This window comes from Liolophura sinensis, chromosome 9 (genome assembly GCF_032854445.1).
Source record: "Liolophura sinensis isolate JHLJ2023 chromosome 9, CUHK_Ljap_v2, whole genome shotgun sequence".
In the NCBI taxonomy this organism is placed as follows: domain Eukaryota; kingdom Metazoa; phylum Mollusca; class Polyplacophora; order Chitonida; family Chitonidae; genus Liolophura; species Liolophura sinensis.
Genome location: NC_088303.1, coordinates 1,721,693 through 1,742,458, shown reverse-complemented (window position 1 = coordinate 1,742,458; position 20,766 = coordinate 1,721,693). Strand labels below are relative to the sequence as shown.

Here is a 20,766-nt window from a genome sequence, read left to right as displayed (position 1 = left end):
TATGAGGAGTTAGGAAACTGAACACAAATCAAATGAATACAAATGGTCTACATTGTGTATGTCATTTGATTTGAGTGTAAAACACTATGTTGTACAGGATCCTTAGTGTGATGATCTCGTGTCTGGACACACAGCTCCTACTGCAGAGTCAGTATCACTACCAGGAGGCGCTGCTAGTCAGCCAAGGGGAGAATACTCCACAGCCAAGGTTTGTCCTGCAGATGACATGAACCAGCCCGTTCAAGTTGATTATCCATGTTATTCATTGTCACTTTTATATATACCCAAAAACTTCCTCCAGATAAAATGTACACAGCCATTTAACTGGTGTACAGAAATGAAGGAAGACTGGCTGGGGAGCGTAACCAAACAAAGTTTAGCATAGATTAATGGCTTAACTTTCAGCACACAAACAACCAATTCATTCTCTTGGTGAAGTCTGTAAAGACATGGAAAATGGTAAAGATTTAAAACAGACCAACAACTACGTGTAGCAGTATAATATTCATTCCTGTAATGTCTATCAATTTTAACATTGTGATTTCGGTCAATTAACTGATACACTTACTGCTCATATGGTCTCGGTGGTATGTAGGGTGCTCTGCCAGCAACCTGCGGATGTTCGTGGGTAAATCATGGGCAGTGAACCAGGTAAAGGGAAAGCAAAAAGAGGACAATCTGTTCAGGTAAAATTTGATTCTTGCACACTAACAGTTGTCAGAGAGGCCTCACTGGCCTAGTGTTAGTGTCCTAGCACAATTCATTGTCCCTGGAGCCTCTCACCAATGCAAGTGCTGTGAGTTCAAGTCCAGCTCATGCTGTCTTTCCCTCCGTATGTATGAGGGAAGGTCTTCCAGCAACCTATGAATGATCATCAATTTCCTCTAGGCTCTGCCCAGTTTCCTCACGGCTCTGCCCAGTTTCCTCACGGCTCTGCCCAGTTTCCTCCCACCACAATGCTGGCTACTGTCATTTACATGAAATATTCTTGAGTACGGAGTAGAACACCAATCAGATAAATAAGTAGATAAATAATGCACATCTTTTTAGATATTGTGATGTCTGTCAAATCAAACATTACACTAAGTGCACATCTATTGATGTCTTAGACCGCTACAGGACAGCTAATTGGTTCAACATTGTGATGCCAGTCCATGCTGATTTGTACACTTATACCAAGGTTTTCAGCTAGATGATACTGGTAGCCTATTGGTGAGAACATTTGCCTTTATAAGAGATATACCTGGTTAAAGAAATGGCAAACTGGAGACTTGACACCTTGCACAAGACTTTACCTTAAGTACTGGTCAGCCAGGTGTCAGCGTACTGTGATTTTGTATGTGTGTCTGAGGTCTCCAGCATGCTATTCCAGTGGGGTACAACAGTGAGGCAGAATGGCAGTGTTTGGCTCTCATTAATAGGATGAAAGCCAAACACTGCCAGTAAAAATATGTTTTTTCCAAGCTCATCATGATGTTTGTCACACTAAAGACAGTACTACGTTACCATAGAAACTGATACTTTGTAATGGGGCAGACTTTACACTCAATCCATTCTTGACGTAACAATGGCTCGAGGTCCGGCTTCACCATTCCTTAAGATTTAGTGCAAAACTTGTTACATTTTCCAGGCTTGTTACAGGTGATGGCAGACCATCTAAAGACCGGTACGTAAACACTGCTGTATGTAGCTGTAAATGCCCGATTGACAGCCGTTCCTACTCATGTCAAAAGTTAAAAAGCATCTGAGGTGAACTGGAAATATTCACTCATACACATTCTTTTCTGTCAAGGTTGTAGATTGAAATCTATGTCATACTTTAAAATTAGATCTATATATATTCATTATGTACATCCGTGTATTCAGTTACCACCTCAAGTTACTTGTTTTAACACTTTGACATCATGTATGCTTTATCCGATTTGCTGTAATACAGTAAATCATATTCGCTGCCCAATTTGCTGTAATACAATAAATAATATTTATTATCCATTGTCCAATTTGCCGCTATGCAATAAATGATATTCATTATCCAGTTTGCTGTAATACAATAAATGATATTGGTTATCCAGTTTGCTGTAATACAGTAAATGATATTCATTATCCAGTTTGCTGTAATACAGTAAATGATATTCGTTATCCAGTTTGCTGTAATACAGTAAATGATATTCGTTATCCAGTTTGCTGTAATACAATAAATGATATTGGTTATCCAGTTTGCTGTAATACAGTAAATGATATTCGTTATCCAGTTTGCTGTAATACAGTAAATGATATTCGTTATCCAGTTTGCCATAATACAGTAAATGATAAAGTGCTTGTTACAAATAACATTGTTATGGAAGAAGTTTTCCATTACCCGTATGTATTTCAGGAACGACATCATAATAGACATGCTGACTGTGGAGAGAAACTACATCTTGATAAAGTCTTACTTGATTGGTGGGCCTAGTGAACGAGTTCTCCCTCCACGTTGTCTATCACAGGTATGTGCAGTGTACAGGTATCATATCATGGGTGTGCTGCTGCAGCTCTTAGTGAAATGTTACCTGATTGATGGTCTGTGCGAGCCAAAGCTTGTTCCTCACAGGTGTGCTGCTGACAGCTCTTAGTGGAGTGTTACCTGATTGATGGTCTGAGTGAGCTGGTGCTTGTTTCTCACAGGTGTGCTGCTGACAGCTCTTAGTGGAGTGTTACCTGATTGATGGTCTGAGTGAGCTGGTGCTTGTTTCTCACAGGTGTGCTGCTGACAGCTCTTAGTGAAGTGTTACCTGATTGATGGTCTGAGTGAGCTGGTGCTTGTTTCTCACAGGTGTGCTGCTGACAGCTTTTAGTGAAGTGTTACCTGATTGATGGTCTGAGTGAGCCAGGTCTAGCTCCTCATAGGTGTGCTGCTGACAGCTCTTAGTGGAGTGTTACCTGATTGACGGTCTGAGTCAGTCAGTGCTTGGTCCTCACAGGTGTGCTGCTGACAGCTCTTAGTGGAGTGTTACCTGATTGATGGTCTGAGTCAGTCAGTGCTTGGTCCTCACAGGTGTGCTGCTGACAGCTCTTAGTGAAGTGTTACTTGATTGATGGTCTGAGTGAGCTGGTGCTTGTTTCTCACAGGTGTGCTGTTGACAGCTCTTAGTGAAGTGTTACCTGAATGATGGTCTGAGTGAGCTGGTGCTTGTTTCTCACAGGTGTGATGCTGACAGTTCTTAGTGAAGTGTTACCTGATTGATGGTCTGTGTGAGCCAGAGCTTGTTCTTCACAGGTGTGCTGCTGACAGCTCTTAGTGGAGTGTTACCTGATTGATGGTCTGAGTCAGTCAGCGCTTGGTCCTCACAGGTGTGCTGCTGACAGCTCTTAGTGAAGTGTTAGCTGATTGATGGCCTGAGTGAGCTGGTGCTTCTTCCTCACAGGTGTGCTGTTGACAGCTCTTAGTGAAGTGTTACCCGATTGATGGTCTGAGTGAGCTGGTGCTTGTTTCTCATAGTGTTTAGGTGTGATATCACAGGTGTGCTACTGACTGCTCTTAGTGAAGTGTTTTGATCAATGGTTTGATTGAACCTGTGCTTTTTCTTAATAGTGTTCAGGTATGATATCACAGGTGTGCTGCTGACAACTCTTAGTGAAGTGTTACCTGATTGATGGTTTGACTGAGGCTGTGCTTGTTCTTAATAGTGTACAGGTGTGATATCACAGGTGTGCTGTTGACATTTGTTGCTAATATTCTGAATGACCTCTAACATGTTAGTCATTATTTCAGGGTAAAGGAGAGCTGTACCCATACCCTTTGTTTACCTCGTACCCAGTGCCCCGGGAGTATACCCCAAACTTGACAGGCAGGTCAGCCATGAAACAGGGTGAGTTGTTGCTGTATAGTCTTATAGTCTTTTCATAGCATTATGCTGTTTCCACATAGTAGCATTAAAATAAAAAATAAAGCTTGCAGCATTGATACAGTATCCTTTTGTTACAGTTTTCTTTAAGTTGAAGAATATGGAATTGTTCCTTCTGTATTCTACTTTCATGATATAAGCTTAAACCCATCTTTTTGTATGTTTGCATGTAACATTTTATCTCAGAAATTGCATTATGTCAGCAAGTCAAGAACATGGTTTGTTTCCATTGGCAGCAACCTCCTCTAACGTGTTCTTACCTAAAGGTTGGTAATTGTTGGGGTAATATTCAAATTTCACAGCACATGGTCACAAGTTTGACTGCCCCTTGGTCACCTGTCCCAAATCACATTCTGTTTTTACTAACATTTTTCACAATCTGCATAAAAAAGTGTTAAATAAGCAAGATGAAATCAGCACTTTGGGTGTATTATTTTTCGAATCTCATCTTGATGTGTCACATTATGTTTATTTATTTATTCATTATTTAATTGTTGCATCATACTCAAGAATTTTTCAGTTATAAGATGGCAGTGAGTTGTATGGATGGAAGAAACCACAAGTGACTTTTGGCAAGTTACTGAGGCATTTTTCCATGTGTTAGGTATAGATATGCACACCATATTAGTGGGAGTGGTCTTCAACAGAGGTTACAATGTATAAACAGACTGCTTCAAAGACAAAGGTCTCACAGTCAGTAAGAACGGGGGAATCTACTAATTCCCTGTCCAAGGCCGGGTTTGAACCTGTACTTCACTCCCCAGGTTATGTTTTAGAGAAAGTTTTATTAATTTTGAAGAGTGTCATCATTTTTGGAGAACGTCATATGTGTTAAAGATACAAGTGTGTAGGTGGTGAGGGGGGAGGGGGTTGTTGGTTAAAGAATCCATTTTCTTGTTATAGCACATTGAGAGGCTGATTTAACCAATGTTTTACTAACTCACCTAAATGTGAATGATCCCTGTTTGCAGCTGGCCTGTCAGATCAGATCCCTGAAGTGTTTGCAGCTTGCCTGTCAGATTAGATCCCTGAAGTGTTTGTTACCTGGCCTGTCAGATCAGATCCCTGAAGTGTTTGCAGCTGGCCTGTCAGATTAGATCCCGGAAGTGTTTGTTACCTGGCCTGTCAGATTAGATCCCCTGAAGTGTTTGCAGCTGGCCTGTCAGATCAGATCCCTGAAGTGTTTGCAGCTGGCCTGTCAGATTAGATCCCTGAAGTGTTTGTTACCTGGCCTGTCAGATTAGATCCCTGAAGTGTTTGTAGCTGGTCTGTCAGATTAGATCCCTGAAGTGTTTGTTACCTGGCCTGTCAGATTAGATCCCTGAAGTGTTTGCAGCTGCCCTGTCCGATTAGATCCCTGAAGTATTTGTAGCTGTCCTGTCAGATTAGATCCATGAAGTGTTTGCAGCTGGCCTGTCAGATTAGATCCCTGAAGTGTTTGTAGCTGGCCTGTCAGATTAGATCCCTGAAGTATTTGTAGCTGCCCTGTCAGATTAGATCCCTGAAGTATTTGTAGCTGGCTTGTCAGATTAGATCCCTGAAGTGTTTGTAGCTGCCCTGTCAGATTAGATCTCTGAAGTGTTTGTACCTGGCCTGTCATATTAGATCCCTGAAGTGTTTGTAGCTGGCCTGTCAGATTAGATCCCTGAAGTGTTTGTAGCTGGCCTGTCAGATCAGATCCCTCAAGTTTTTGTAGCTGGCCTGTCACATTAGATTCTGTAAGTGTTTGTAGCTGGCCTGTCAGATTAGATCCCCTGAAGTGTTTGTAGCTGGCCTGTCAGATTAGATCCCTGAAGTATTTGTAGCTGGCCTGTCAGATTAGACCCCTGAAGTGTTTGTACCTGGCCTGTAAGATTAGATGCAGGCCCATTGATTTGAGGTGGATTTGGAAGGTATGATGATACCATACTGAAAGATTGTAAGCTTGAGCAGTATTCCGTGTTGGGCAGTATCCCATGTTGAGCAGTATGATATGTTGAGCAGTATTCCATGTTGAGCAGTATCCCATGTTGGGCAGTATTCCATGTTGAGCAGTATTCCATGTTGAGCAGTGTTCCATGTTGAGCAATATTCTATGTTGGACAGTATTCCATGTTTAGCAGTATTCCATGTTGGACAGTATTCCATGTTGAGCAGTATTCCTATTGGGCAGTATTCCATGTTGAGCAGTATTCCAACTGTACATGTAGAATTGAAGGAATCTCATCAATAAACTGTACTATATAGTTATATAGTTACAAGCTACACCTGAAGTGGCATTTACATGTATGTATGAAGGCTGATATAAAATAAATGTTTAAATAAGTCGGCCCCAATTATTTGACCAGGACAATTTGTTTCATTTTCCAGACAATGATTTAAGCAAGCTGTTAGCAGAGAATAAGAAGAAACCTGAGAAGAATTCTGATCAGTGGCTAGACAAATGCAGAGCAGCCATGTTAACTGTTCTCTCCTCCAAACCAGACCTCACTAAAGGCAACAGTGAGTATTATCTCTCTGTAGCTCAGGTTAATCACTGCAGGTTTAGATTCGTGATTCTGTTTGGTTTCAACAAGGTAATTGTCCTACATCTTGTTACTGCAAACACTTGTTTGTGATTATGTTTATAATAATAATAATAATAATAATATCTTTATGTATCTAAGGCAGTTCAGTCAGTTTACAATGAAGCTGTTCTTCCCCAAGGCCTTCACAGAGAAAAGAAATATATACATGTAGGACACATGTACTTTAGAGCTTAGTCTAAAGATACATCAGTATATATAAAACTAGATAATGCATTGTGCAGTTTGAAAAGTAAACCTATATACATTCATATATACAAAAGCAACAACACAACCAATAGTGTAGGCCCTGCAACTATCCTAACCAGTAGGAGAAGCAGGGTAGTGGCCCATTATCGACCCCTTCCTGCCCTCCTGTTGCCTGGTACCCCTACACACGTCTTGTACTAAGGTGTAGGTGTACATGCACAGGTATGTACACGCATTTGTACTGTTAAAACTGCTTGTTATACTGGCCTGTCTGACCACTGTTTGTTTAAGCCTACTGGCCTGACCCAAATTCCACTGCCCTCTGGCCAGTAGGCTCATACTAATTTCAAGCCTTGACCATGTCTTTGGAGAACTTAACACCTTACCACATACTACACATACTGTATTAAAAGCCTCATACTGTGCCTTGCCCAGTATGGAGTAGCCTATACATTTACTGGTTTGCTGGGATGTATGGCTACACCCTATACTGTGTTTTACTTACCACAGTCTTGTACAAATATTCCTGTAATACATACGCATGATTTGTTTCTTGCAGCCGTGCAATACCTAATGGAGCAGAGTGTTGTGGCTCTGTCCAACACAAAGGATGCTATATTCCGCCAGGTTGAAGTCTCAGGTAAGGTAACCACAGGTTCAGAGTGTGTTTTCTTTGTGGTGCAAAACATCTTGTAAGCTCTGGTTCTAACTTGAGTCAGGCCATGCATAAAACTTAAAATTGACAATTTGTCACTTGCTTGATTGACAGATGGATTTTTATTTTTTGACATGCTGAAGAATTATGAGCGGAAGAGAATGGAGTGAATGTGGTAAACCACCAGCTTTTGGCAAGTCACTGATGAACTTTCCATCTGAGCTGATGCTGAGGATATATCTGACCATGTGATAGTGTACTGTGACTAGGTGGAGGGTCATGTCTGGTGTCGAGCCTGGTTCCTGTGTAATCCAGCACTTAGTGTTTTAACACTGGCACGGACCTTAAAACAAGGCTGTGTGGAGTTATGATTAAAATAGATTTTAAAGATATTGAAATCTCAGACAAATATCTCAGATGAATATCTCAGACAAAGAAAGACACAAAGATATCACTGTTTCAGACTGGATTGAGTTTAAGTGTGTGAAACGTGTTGATTTGTTCATATTAACACAGATTGGTACCACACCCATGTAATAAAACTGCATATTCTAGGGCAGATTCAGAAAACTGTCTAATGCTAAATACTGCAGGATTTCTGCCAAAACTATAAAGATTTATAAATCTCTGTACTTTAGGAGCACTGTCCTTATGGTGTGCGCATAGAGAAATGGCACTAATGATGTTTTCACTGTAATTTCCCAACAGCAAGTGAAAAAGCTGTGAGGTCCTACAAGCTAACATCATTGCAGCAGCTGGGGATCACCCTCGCAATACGGTGAGTTTGCATTGTGCTCAGCATATTTAGTTGTAGTTCAGCATGGTGTGTAAACTTCTTTATTAGCTAGCCTGTATGTACATCAGCCATGTTAAGGCTGGATGCTCAAAGGTGCCTTCACAAGCATATGTACATGTACCTCAGCCAGGTTGACTGGATGCTCAAGGGTGCCTTCACAAGCATATGTATATGTACCTCAGCCAGGTTAAGGCTGGATGCTCAAGGGTGCCTTCACAAGCATATATATATGTGTACCTCAGCCAGGTTAAGACTGGATGCTCAAGGGTGCCTTCACAAGCATACGTATATGTACATCAACCAGATTAAGGCTGGATGCTCAAGGGTGCCTTCACAAGCATACGTATATGTACATCTGTTTTATTAGCTAAAACACCTGACCCTGTTTTTCTGATTTGGTGGGTTAAACCCAAAAAAGAATTTTTAAGATTAATAAGATAACTTTCATACTTCTGTACTGGCAGGTACGGGACCCACCTGAAGTTGCTCAGCTCTAACTCTGACGCTACCAGCAGTCTGACTCAACTGCTCAAGCTCACGGGTTCTTATCTACATCAGCAGCAGAAGGAAACAGGCAGTTCACTTCGTATCCTTATCAGAATAATATAACAAATAGCTGTTACATTTGGTCCTTTTCTTCGTGTGGATTTTCTCTGTAGATCCACTCATTTTTGTGTGTGAATTGTTTGCGTGAAAAAGCTATGCAGATCAGAAACATCCCTGGGAACCGAAGAAGGCAAATGTATAAATTAATACCATTTTTCAAAATAGAAGCAGAATTCTACCTTAACAGTGCCCTCAGGCTATCTCACCAGAACTTACCAAGGCTTTGATTGGTTCGTTGCCACGGTATTCCTAATCTTTAACGGAAGTCTGGAACGATCCTGGAAGTTTCTGCAGAAGTTCTCCACTTTGGCATCGTCTGGATTTCTGTGGAGCTGCCGGCTTCATGCTTCTGTATGTATTAAATGTGTTCTGTCAAATGTTTCTAAAAATTAGGTCTAGCAAGTTTTATGGGAAGATGATGTAGCATACACATGATGCTGCAAGTTCTCTTTCAAGCTGGCAAAGCACACTGATTTTCTTTTAGCCCTGGGCGACTTTTCCAGCTGGGTTTATGTAACGAAATATACCCTCAATATAGAAGTGATGTATTCCTCAGTGTAATGTGAAGTAATGGGCATGTTCTCCCCCACAGCTGAAGATAAATCTGTTTCTTGTTTATCTTTGTCATCACCATGTAATAATTTTTTTTCAGGGGCTTGCTATTTTTGTTTACCTGTAATTCTCTTCTGCATTCTTGATATCATCAATCGTTTTAGCTCATCATGCAAGTTGAGGTATTGTGAGATTGTGAGACGGGGTGGGTGGGTGGGGGATGGCTGTGGGGGATGTTTGGGCGTGGCGAAATGTTGACGTGTTAGGTTAATTTTTTTTTATCTGCTGTATAATGAGCTTTCATACATAAATTGAAGGTTAAAGTGGTTCTTTTTGTTCCCTAGTGTTTACATACTTTGATTGAAGGTTTTTTAAAAACTTTTTGATCTCCTGTAGAAAGCCGCTAAGCATGACTTGTGTCAACTTTTAACGGGCTATGAGTTTATTGACTTTCTGATCCCTTTGACTATATTTACCAGATTCATGGACTAGATTTTTGCTAAATTTACCTATTTTGTAGACATAGAATTGAACTTAGCTGTTATAAATAAATGGTCTCTAGAAAGCATTCCTGCAGGTCCTTGAGTGGCTTATGAGCCCAATCATTTGCAGGTGTCTATTTTGACCAGGGTTATGACCTTTGTAGAAAATTTCACTTAGTTTTCTCTTGTAATCATATTATCTGCAAAAAGCTAGGGCTACAATTTTTGTGCATATGCTTACCTACCCACATGTGTAGAGGAACAAGAAAGCCAATTGTCCAGGTCTCTCTGGCTAATTTACAAGGTTTGTCAACATTTTGGTGTTTTGTTCACAAAGAAAAATTCACTCTGTCTTCTTTGATAAACACAGCTTTCATTTAAGGTTACAGTTGCTTCTGCACACATTCACCTAAAGAAGCCTATTTAATTCCTTGTCTGGAGATTTTGCCAGATTTATGGTCTGTCAAAATTTATGTCTTTTGTGGATTTCATTTTCCTTGGATATGCATATCGCCACAAAGCTTTCCACATCTAGTAGTACTAGGAGCCTATGACACTGGTCAGTGGGTGTGCTTTTCCAAGGACTTCAACAGAATGTTGAAACCATCCATATCATAGGCAGTGATTGGTCAGCTTGGTATTGTCTCTGTTGTAGGTGCATATTGTCACCTGAACTGATGTTGTATTCCCCTAGAATGTGCATGTAAATGTATTGTCTTCTTGTTGTAGGTGCATATTGTCACCTGAACTGATGTTGTATCCCCTAGAATGTGCATGTAAATGTATTGTCTTCTTGTTGTAGGTGCATATTGTCACCTGAACTGTTGTTGTATTCCCCTAGAATGTGCATGTAAATTTATTGTCTTCTTGTTGTAGGTGCTTATTGTCGCCTGAACTGTTGTTGTATTCCCCTAGAATGTACATGTTGATGTATTGTCTTCTTGTTGTAGGTGCATATTGTCACCTGAACTGATGTTGTATTCCCCTAGAATGTACATGTAGGTGTATTGTCTTCTTGTTGTAGGTGCATAGTGTCCCTTGAACGGATGTGAAGTGGTATTCCCCTAGAATGTACATGTATTGTCTCTGTTGTTCCCTGAGCTGATGTTTAGTGGCATTCCCCTAGAATGTACATGAATTGTCTCTGTTGTCCCCTGAGCTGATGTTAAGTGGCATTCCCCTAGAGTGTACATGTATTGTCTTTGTTGTCTTCTCGTTGAAAGTGCCTATTGTCCCCTGAACTGATGAAGATGTTAGGTGGCATTCCGTTAGAATATACATATATTTTCTTCTCATTGTAGGTGCATGTTGCCCCTGAGCTGATGTTAAGTGGCATTCCCCTAGAATGTACATGTATTGTCTCTGTTGTCCCCTGAGCTGATGTTTAGTGGCATTCCCCTAGAATGTACATGTATTGTTTCTGTTGTCCCCTGAGCTGATGTTTAGTGGCATTCCCCTAGAATGTACATGTATTGTCTCTGTTGTCCCCTGAGCTGATGTTTAGTGGCATTCCCCTAGAATGTACATGTATTGTCTCTGTTGTCCCCTGAGCTGATGTTTAGTGGCTTTCCCCTAGATTGTACATGTATTGTCTCTGTTGTCCCCTGAGCTGATGTTTAGTGGTATTCCCCTAGAATGTGCATGAATTGTCTCTGTTGTCCCCTGGGCTGATGTTTAGTGGCATTCCCCTAGAATGTACCTGTATTTTCTCTGTTGTCCCCTGAGCTGATGTTTAGTGGCATTCCCCTATAATGTACATGTATTGTCTCTGTTGTCCCCTGAGCTGATGTTAAGTGGCATTCCCCTAGAATGTACATGAATTGTCTCTGTTGTCCCCTGAGCTGATGTTTAGTGGCATTCCCCTAGAATGTACATGTATTGTCTCTGTTGTCCCCTGAGCTGATGTTAAGTGGTATTCCCCTAGAATGTACATGAATTGTCTCCGTTGTCCCCTGAGCTGATGTTAAGTGGCATTCCCCTAGAATGTACATGAATTGTCTCTGTTGTCCCCTGAGCTGATGTTAAGTGGCATTCCCCTGGAATGTACATGTATTGTCTTTGTTGTCTTCTCGTTGAAAGTGCCTATTGTCCCCTGAACTGATGAAGATGTTAGGTGGCATTCCGTTAGAATATACATGTATTTTCTTCTCATTGTAGGTGCATGTTGCCCCTGAGCTGATGTTAAGTGGCATTCCCCCAGTTTTCTCTAGCACTGGGCATAACATAGAATTGGTCCTACACACAGAATTGCCTCTCATAGCGTCAGCATTCAAGATGTCAGGCTATACTCCAGCTCAGGTACAGTAATATGAAGCAGTAAATCCAGTTATGGTGTCAGGTAGCCATAGACCAAGATGTCAGGTAGCCACAGACCAAGATGCCAGGTAGCCATAGACCAAGATGTCAGGTAGCCACAGACCAAAATGTCAGGTAGCCATAGACCAAAATGCCAAGTAGCTATAGATCAAGATGTCAGGCTATACTCCAGCTCAGGTACAGTAATATGAAGCAGTAAATCCAGTTATGGTGTCAGGTAGCCATAGACCAAGATGTCAGGTAGCCACAGACCAAGATGCCAGGTAGCCATAGACCAAGATGTCAGGTAGCCACAGACCAAAATGTCAGGTAGCCATAGACCAAAATGCCAAGTAGCTATAGATCAAGATGTCAGGCTATACTCCAGCTCAGGTACAGTAATATGAACCGGTAAATCCAGTTACGATGTCAGGTAGCCATAGACCAAGATGTCAGGTAGCCATAGACCAAGATGTCAGGTAGCCATAGACCAAGATGTCAGGTAACCACAGACCAAGATGCCAGGTAGCCATAGACCAAGATGTCAGGTAGCCACAGACCAAAATGTCAGGTAGCCATAGACCAAAATGCCAAGTAGCTATAGATCAAGATGTCAGGCTATACTCCAGCTCAGGTACAGTAATATGAACCGGTAAATCCAGTTACGATGTCAGGTAGCCATAGACCAAGATGTCAGGTAGCCATAGACCAAGATGTCAGGTAGCCATAGACCAAGCTGTCAGGCTATACTCCAGCACAGGTATAGTAATATGAACCGGTAAATCCAGTTACGATGTCAGGTAGCCGTAGACCAAGCTGTAAGGCTATACTCCAACACAGGTACAGTAATATGAAGCAGTAAATCCAGTTACGATGTCAGGTAGCCGTAGACCAAGCTGTCAGGCTATACTCCAACACAGGTACAGTAATATGAACCGGTAAATCCAGTTACGATATCAGGTAGCCGTAGACCAAGCTGTCAGGGCATACTCTAGCACAGGTACAGTAATATGAAGCAGTAAATCCAGTTATGATGCCAGGTAGCCATAGACCAAGCTGTCAGGCTATACTCCAGCACAGGTATAGTAATATGAACCGGTAAATCCAGTTACGATGTCAGGTAGCCATAGACCAAGCTGTCAGGCTATACTCCAACACAGGTACAGTAATATGAAGCAGTAAATCCAGTTACGATGTCAGGTAGCCTTAGACCTAGCTGTAAGGCTATACTCCAGCACAGGTATAGTAATATGAACCGGTAAATCCAGTTATGATGCCAGGTAGCCATAGACCAAGATGTCAGGTAGCCATAGACCAAGATGTCAGGCTATACTCCAACACAGGTACAGTAATATGAAGCAGTAAATCCAGTTACGATGTCAGGTAGCCATAGACCAAGCTGTCAGGCTATACTCCAGCACAGGTATAGTAATATGAACCGGTAAATCCAGTTACGATGTCAGGTAGCCGTAGACCAAGCTGTCAGGGCATACTCCAACACAGGTACAGTAATATGAAGCAGTAAATCCAGTTATGATGTCAGGTAGCCATAGACCAAGCTGTCAGGCTATACTCCAACACAGGTACAGTAATATGAACCGGTAAATCCAGTTATGATGTCAGGTAGCCTTAGACCTAGCTGTAAGGCTATACTCCAGCACAGGTACAGTAATATGAACAGGTACAGTAATATGAAGCAGTAAATCCAGTTACGATGTCAGGTAGCCGTAGACCAAGCTGTCAGGCTATACTCCAGCACAGGTACAGTAATATGAAGCAGTAAATCCAGTTATGATGCCAGGTAGCCATAGACCATGTTGTTAGGAAAATACATTGTATCTGGTCTGGCCATACCATAACAGCTATACTAACCTCCTCACTCTGCAGTTGGCTTTACAAGGTACTGTTAATTAATCAGCTTGTATGTGCTTTCTTTGGGTACATGTAGGTATATACTTGGTTTCTTTGGAATGGTATTACTGTTAGGCAGCACTATGGTATTTGATGAGTGGATTAGGAGCTTGTGTTACATGAAAACTCATGATGCTTTATCTCATAATTTCATTTTTTTTTCAGCAAATCTAAACTGCAATAAATTAAGCCATATAAAGTTATGACATCAACTGATTTTTACTTCTTTTCACTAACAGAGAAGTAGTCCAGTTGTTCTCATGCAGTGTGTCTATTAATGCATGTATATGTACATATATTATTTCATTGTGTCCGTTCTTCGCAGATATGCTGTCATTGGTTGCGCCAGTGTTTCTGGAACTACCTGGACTGGGTAGATATCTGTCATTACCTGTGTGTTATCATGGTGATGGGCGTGGACTATCAGGTGTATGTGTGCGTGGCAATTCTCCGCCATCTACAGAGTGACATCAGCAGACACATGCAGGACCAGGATCTTGTTATATTCCTCAAGGTACGCTTGACTCCGAAGGCCTTCTTACATGTGTCTCCACGGTCACTTAAGACTTTGGTTCAGAACCGTTCTTGTACAAGAAATTCTAAAACTTTTAGTGTTCTTAGGGCCTTGGTGACAATAGTAAAGTGGTCGATAGTTCTCTAATTCCTAACTTCTGAGTTATCAACTTACTTATCAAGATACAGATTTTGTATACTCCTGTCTTGTGTGGTACAAACATTGTATTTATTCATTGCAGGAGGAGCCTATCCGTGGCTTTCGATTGGGTCATCACTTACCCTACATGAAAACTCTCGAAGAGAAATTTCGTACCATCATCCTGAGTGACATGCTGAACTTTTCTAAACCGTGAGAATGTCACGAGAAACAGGTTATAGAGCAATGATGATGAAGGTGTGGTTTCTTGTGTCTTAATAGGGTCGCCCCATACACCTGTGTAATTACCCTCAAGATGACATAGATCCTAGGTATGAGCGTGATCGCTACACACTTCCTGCCAACACAAGCCTGGCCCAAGCCATGTAAAACACATCGTTTTCTGTTACGCTGCAGTGCTTGTGAACTAAGTCATTGCTTTACGCACACAGTTCTATTAGAAGCGTGAGGTACATGTACAGCCAGCACAAGAGAGAACCGGACATGTTTTGGATAGGCAAAGTTCCCCATTATGTTGCCATAGTTACGTGCACCTGACCTTGTGTGTCTTTTCTGAAACTGATGTACAGGTACAGAACAGTTGTCCCATACTAAGATAGACATGCAGTTGTACCTCATCCTGTTTGTGCAAACAAACACAAAGATGTTCATCCATCTGAATGGCCATTTTGTCACAGGTGTTATATTTTGCTATAATTTAACAAACATGCAGATAAAGTTGTTCTAAACAATCACTGTGAAATGATTTTGCCATCCAGTAAGGATTGGGATTGATATGGTGACACCTTGTGTGTAAAAGATTAAAAGTTTAAAGATCACAAGTTGATTGAAGACAGCTACTGCGTATTTGAGAGCAGTGTATCATATTTTGCCACCTTGGGAGGCAATGTATGACAAACGATATAGTGGATTTCATGCGGCCTCTGGTTTGTGCCCTAGGCGTACAATGAAGGTGTTGTACTTTACAATAATGTGTTGATATTATGTGAGGCTGATTTCACCTGTTTATTGACAGTTCACATGATAAGCTTTGTTCAAAGATGTGCCTTGCAAGAAAAGAATGGACCACAGTGTTACAGTAACACTGTTGTATTTTCTTAGTGCCATGTGTTCTCAGTGTGATAGAATTGTGTGTTCTCAGTATGTAGAAATATGACAGGAATCCATCCGCATTTATACTTTTGTTCTGTTATCATACTATTTTTTTTATGAGTGGTGCTTTAATTTTTACAGCAATTTTCTCTGAGTTGTGTTTTAGTATTGGTCCATCCTAAGGTAACATTGACCCTAGTGTCTTTGGTGAGATGGCAGTGATTATCCTTACATGTATGTTTCACATAACCTAAATTAACCATTAACCTGTCTTAAGATCAGTATAACTCTCAGAATCTGGGATGTCACCGTCCCACCTAAATTAACCACAAAACACCTGTCTTAAGATCAATGGAACTCTAAGAATCTGGAATGTCACCGTCCCACCTAAATTAACCACAAAACACCTGTCTTAAGATCAATAGAACTCTCAGAATCTGGGATGTCACCGTCCCACCTAAATTAACCACAAAACACCTGTCTTAAGATCAGTATAACTCTCAGAATCTGGGATGTCACCGTCCCACCTAAATTAACCACAAAACACCTGTTTTAAGATCAATAGAACTCTCAGAATCTGGGATGTCACCGTCCCACCTAAATTAACCACAAAACACCTGTCTTAGGATCAATAGAACTCTCAGAATCTGGGATGTCACCGTCCCACCTAAATTAACCACAAAACACCTGTCTTAGGATCAATAGAACTCTCAGAATCTGGGATGTCACCGTCCCACCTAAATTAACCACAAAACACCTGTCTTAAGATCAAAAGAACTCTCAGAATCTGGGATGTCACCGTCCCACCTAAATTAACCACAAAACACCTGTCTTAGGATCAATAGAACTCTCAGAATCTGGGATGTCACCGTCCCACCTAAATTAACCACAAAACACCTGTCTTAGGATCAACAGAACTCTCAGAACCTGGGATGTCACCGTCCCACCTAAATTAACCACAAAACACCTGTCTTAAGATCAATAGAACTCTCAGAATCTGGGATGTCACCGTCCCACCTAAATTAACCACAAAACACCTGTCTTAAGATCAATAGAACTCTCAGAATCTGGGATGTCACCGTCCCACCTAAATTAACCACAAAACACCTGTCTTAAGATCAATAGAATTCTCAGAATCGGGCAAAAGCAGCTATTTACAGGTACCTGTCGTCCTGGCCAAAACTTGAAGTCATTTACCATATACTCCTAACATTGTAATCATAACATGATCCCAAAATATGTTGAAGATCTTAGGAGGAGGATCACCATATCAAGACAAGCCTATTGGCAGTTAGATCCAGCAAAGGAAGCTGGGCGCAGCACTCAACTTCACAAAGTCGTTAAGGACTCAAAAGTTTGCCACATCAGGGTTTATAATAGTATCGATTTCATGCATATAGTCACAGCTTAATTTGGATTATGATTTTAGGGTCAAGCTCAAAATCGCTTCATCAAATAGGAATCTAAACCCAGACATTGATATGACATTAGATTGTAAGGAAGTTGCGGCAATATCCTACGACCTATGGTAATACATGAACTATTTGTTTTTACTGTTAATATATTGACAAGAGTGGCAATAACTGACACCACATATCTATGCAGTTTCTAGACTGTGAAGAAAATCACAGGGATTTTTTCAGAATCAGATCTGTTTTATGAGTGCAAACACCACAGATGTATGTACAGGTATAAATGTTTGTATGCTTGGGGTTTAATGTCGTACTTAACAATTTCTCAGTCATATGACAAGGAGTCATAAGATGTGTGTATGTATATTATGTCTCCTTATAGCAGGGCAAGTCCATGCCGCCAAAGTGCTGCCACCACTGAAGTATCATGCCAAAGACACCAGACATGACACCTCACCCAGTCACATACTGACGCCGGGCCAACCAGTTATGTTTCCTTGCTCTATCTTCTCAGTGCCGAGCACCAAACGAGGCAGCAGCAAGTGTCATTTCTAAAGTCTTTGGTACGACTACCACAAGTATAAATGTATGGCATATGTTTGTCATTGTGAAGATCACCAAATAACCTGATGTAACATTATCACTGTACTGCCTCTGTCTTAAAACACTTCATGATTTATATACTGGATATCAATCAACACGAAAATGAACGAAAACAGTTATAAAGGAGCCTGTGGACACTAAAAATAATAAAAATTGACTGTGATATAACTTTTGTTTTCTTACGTCGTTCATTTTTTCTTTATGTTATGCTCATGTTATGTTGTATGTGTTATGCATCTTACCATGTACAGTCACACTATAACCATGGTAACCTGTGAGAAGAGATTTATTACTTCATGCTTCTTTAGTTAATGTATTTTGCGTTATGATTAGCATTTTTCAGGTGACACATGTTGCTTGGTTCTGAGTAGTCCATCCACCTTATGGGGCATATTGGCATCAAAAGTATCAGTGTTTAAGGCCTTTATACGCTGCTGAAAATACGTTTTACATACCAAACTTCAGGTGAAAACAGTATGTAGTTTGTCTGGCAGAAAAAGCAAGGATGAACATGCTTATGCCAGGTTTTGTCTCTTGGCTGAAAACTACCAGAAAACTCAGTACAATAATGAGAGCCACAACAAAATGCGACACATATTCGTTTAATGTGCAAAACCACGGGCATAGCATGAGTACAGGCCAGTACTATACATACTACAATAGATTCATTTATAATCAAGTCACTGTAAGCAATTGTTCAAGAGCTTCTTCACTAAATTAAAACACCACATGTATCTTCATTATTATATAATACACACCTCTGAACACATACACACCTCTGAACACATACACCATCCGAACACATACACCTTCTGAACACATACACAATCTGAACACATACACCATCTGAAGACAAACTTTGCTGCACCTCCATTAATGTTTGTCTTCCTCCTGCCCTTTGTCAGGAAGGGGAATCTCCCAGTCTAACTGCTTATCATATCCCATAACCTGAACACAAACTTTGCTGCACCTCCATTAATGCTTGTCTTCCTCCTCCTGCTTGTCAGGATTGGGAATCTCCCAGTCCAATGGTTTATCATATCCCATCATCTTGATGTAAGCCTGCTTGCTGCGAAACAGAGACTGGTCCACGAAGAGTGGCTTCCCTTTGATGTGAATCGTTGTAAACATGCCTGGTACTGTTGGCACGGATACATCCTCTGGTGTAAATGTCCACCTTTTGCGCTGCACAAAAAGGTTGTATGTTGTAGCTGTGAAAACACCAGTGTCTGCTTTATAATACATGTCAGTGACATATTTCTTTGTGATGAAATGAATTAGCAGGGGAGTACAGAAGATGAAGAATCCCATGATTGTCCCCAGTGCAAGGACAGTTCCCGCTGTGTGGCCTTGAGAGTGGTACAGGAGGTACGGCTGCAATCCCAAGGCTAGTACACTTGTGCTCACTGAAAATGCCTTCACACCCTTAACCATGAAAGCCAGGGTGCCCACATACACCAGTTCCCCCCGTTCAGGATCAATCTGTGGCAAGCCCTTAACATCGTCCCAATACTTTGGCGGTTCACTACTGTAATGCCTTGATAAAGCATGACCAAGAGGAAACGCAGTATTAGAGTTATCTCCACCTTGACCCGTGTCAAGCCTCAGAGCAAATGAACATCTTGTACTGTGAAAACAGACATCTCTAGACAGAATGCTTGTTCCAATCTGGAGAAGAAAAAAAATACACCAAATTAGAAAATTCAATCAATTAACGTCTTAACACCTCAGTATCTACAGTCACCCTGATTATTTATGATTCATAACTAAGCTGATCACAAATTGGGGGTTAAAACGACATTAGAGATAGCATCAACTGAGATCTTACACTCATCACAAAGAACTCCTGGCGTGAAATTCATGTTAGGATAAATCATGTCTTAGAATCAAAGAGACTGATCAAGTACTCAAACCCTAGGCTGAGATTGCTCATATTTTAGGTTTGGCAAAATTTCTGTTTGTCCAAGGTTGGCCCCAAAAACCTGATCAATGCAGTTACCTGCCCTTGTCAAATATGTCGTGGCTGTCAGCACAGCCGTTTGCTTTGAGCATCACCAAGGAATCTCGGCTGCATGCAGCTTAGGAAATAACAAGATCGACGTGCTGACAATAAATTGAGAGATGAAAAGATAAACGTATGTGGCTGCATACTTTAGGCCATGGAGACGTATTTAATTAATAATTTTTGTCTCAGATGCTGTGAGAAACTGCCAAGGCAACAGCATCAGGTTTGTAAATTGAGCATGCTCTGATGCTGGTTTGAAGCCATCCATGAATGAGAACAATTTTGCCAAACCTAACATCAGAGCAATCTCTGCCTACTAGAGCACGTCTTGATGTATGGTATGCACTGACTCCCTAAGTCATTCTGAGTGTAGACATGAGTGATAATGCCACAACCAGCATCAGTAAACCATCTTGTAACAGTAACTCAGACGTCTGAACTTCTGAATTGAACAATTAAGTCTATCATTCGCGATATTTTGAGAAGTTCCAAGAAGGTGATGGACAATAAAATACTCCTTACAGCCCATTCAGGCACTAGCTGTTGCTCAGCGAAGGTGAACTAAACTATCAGATGCTCTCAAAGGAATTCTAAAGTTGTGGCTGCTGTCAAGTTAATTCATTGAAGAACCAGCTTTTTCACAATAAACCTCTGACAAGGAGGTCATTTACTAACAAAAGGATCAGCCTTGTCTTTACAACTGCGGAAAATTCATACTGACAGCGAGATTTGGCGTTTCATGCACTCTATGGTCACTGGTACATACAAAACTGATGCTTAGACTAGCTCTGTGATTCAATATTTACCAAGAGCGTAGCTTATGAAAAGTTACAACAACAACACACTACTCCACTGACTTGCTTACATATTAATAAACAATTCATTATAAAGTTAATACTTTAAAAGAGTATTACCTTGGCGATCTGCCGTGTCTTTAGCAAATTCCAACCCCATCTACAGAGCACTGGTTGCATTATTCACTTGGTTTGCATCCGCCTACCTGCGAACATGTGCACGATTGTAGCTCTTCTTTCTCTCCGGTAAGTT

The 20,766-nt window shown here is 41.0% G+C and overlaps 2 protein-coding genes across 5 annotated transcripts in view; one reads left to right on the top strand and one right to left on the bottom strand.

The window, feature by feature from the left end:
- The window catches only part of LOC135474948 (protein broad-minded-like), a 40,718-nt gene extending 25,894 nt beyond the window's left edge, over window positions 1-14,824 (top strand). For 3 of the 4 annotated variants that reach the window (XM_064754648.1, XM_064754649.1, XM_064754647.1), the window contains 13 exons: window positions 98-208; window positions 1,631-1,666; window positions 2,375-2,486; window positions 3,752-3,848; window positions 4,121-4,150; window positions 6,234-6,365; window positions 7,197-7,277; window positions 8,001-8,070; window positions 8,553-8,674; window positions 8,891-9,045; window positions 11,886-12,026; window positions 14,260-14,448; window positions 14,690-14,824. In XM_064754648.1, the coding sequence (XP_064610718.1) occupies window positions 98-208; window positions 1,631-1,666; window positions 2,375-2,486; window positions 3,752-3,848; window positions 4,121-4,150; window positions 6,234-6,365; window positions 7,197-7,277; window positions 8,001-8,070; window positions 8,553-8,674; window positions 8,891-9,045; window positions 11,886-12,026; window positions 14,260-14,448; window positions 14,690-14,803 (1,390 nt within the window). In that variant the 3' untranslated portion in view covers window positions 14,804-14,824. The remainder of the gene's footprint in view (window positions 1-97; window positions 209-1,630; window positions 1,667-2,374; window positions 2,487-3,751; window positions 3,849-4,120; window positions 4,151-6,233; window positions 6,366-7,196; window positions 7,278-8,000; window positions 8,071-8,552; window positions 8,675-8,890; window positions 9,046-11,885; window positions 12,027-14,259; window positions 14,449-14,689) is intronic. The other variant, XM_064754650.1, reaches the window with a different exon arrangement.
- Window positions 14,825-18,335: 3,511 nt separating this feature from the next.
- LOC135475261 (transmembrane protein 70 homolog, mitochondrial-like) lies at window positions 18,336-20,753 on the bottom strand. The gene is made up of 2 exons (XM_064755093.1): window positions 20,634-20,753; window positions 18,336-19,382 (listed from the first exon to the last, which is right to left on the bottom strand). Exons 1-2 carry the CDS (start codon window positions 20,691-20,693, stop codon window positions 18,690-18,692), a joined length of 753 nt encoding a protein of 250 aa, XP_064611163.1. The 5' UTR covers window positions 20,694-20,753; the 3' UTR covers window positions 18,336-18,689.
- Window positions 20,754-20,766: the final 13 nt, after the last annotated feature.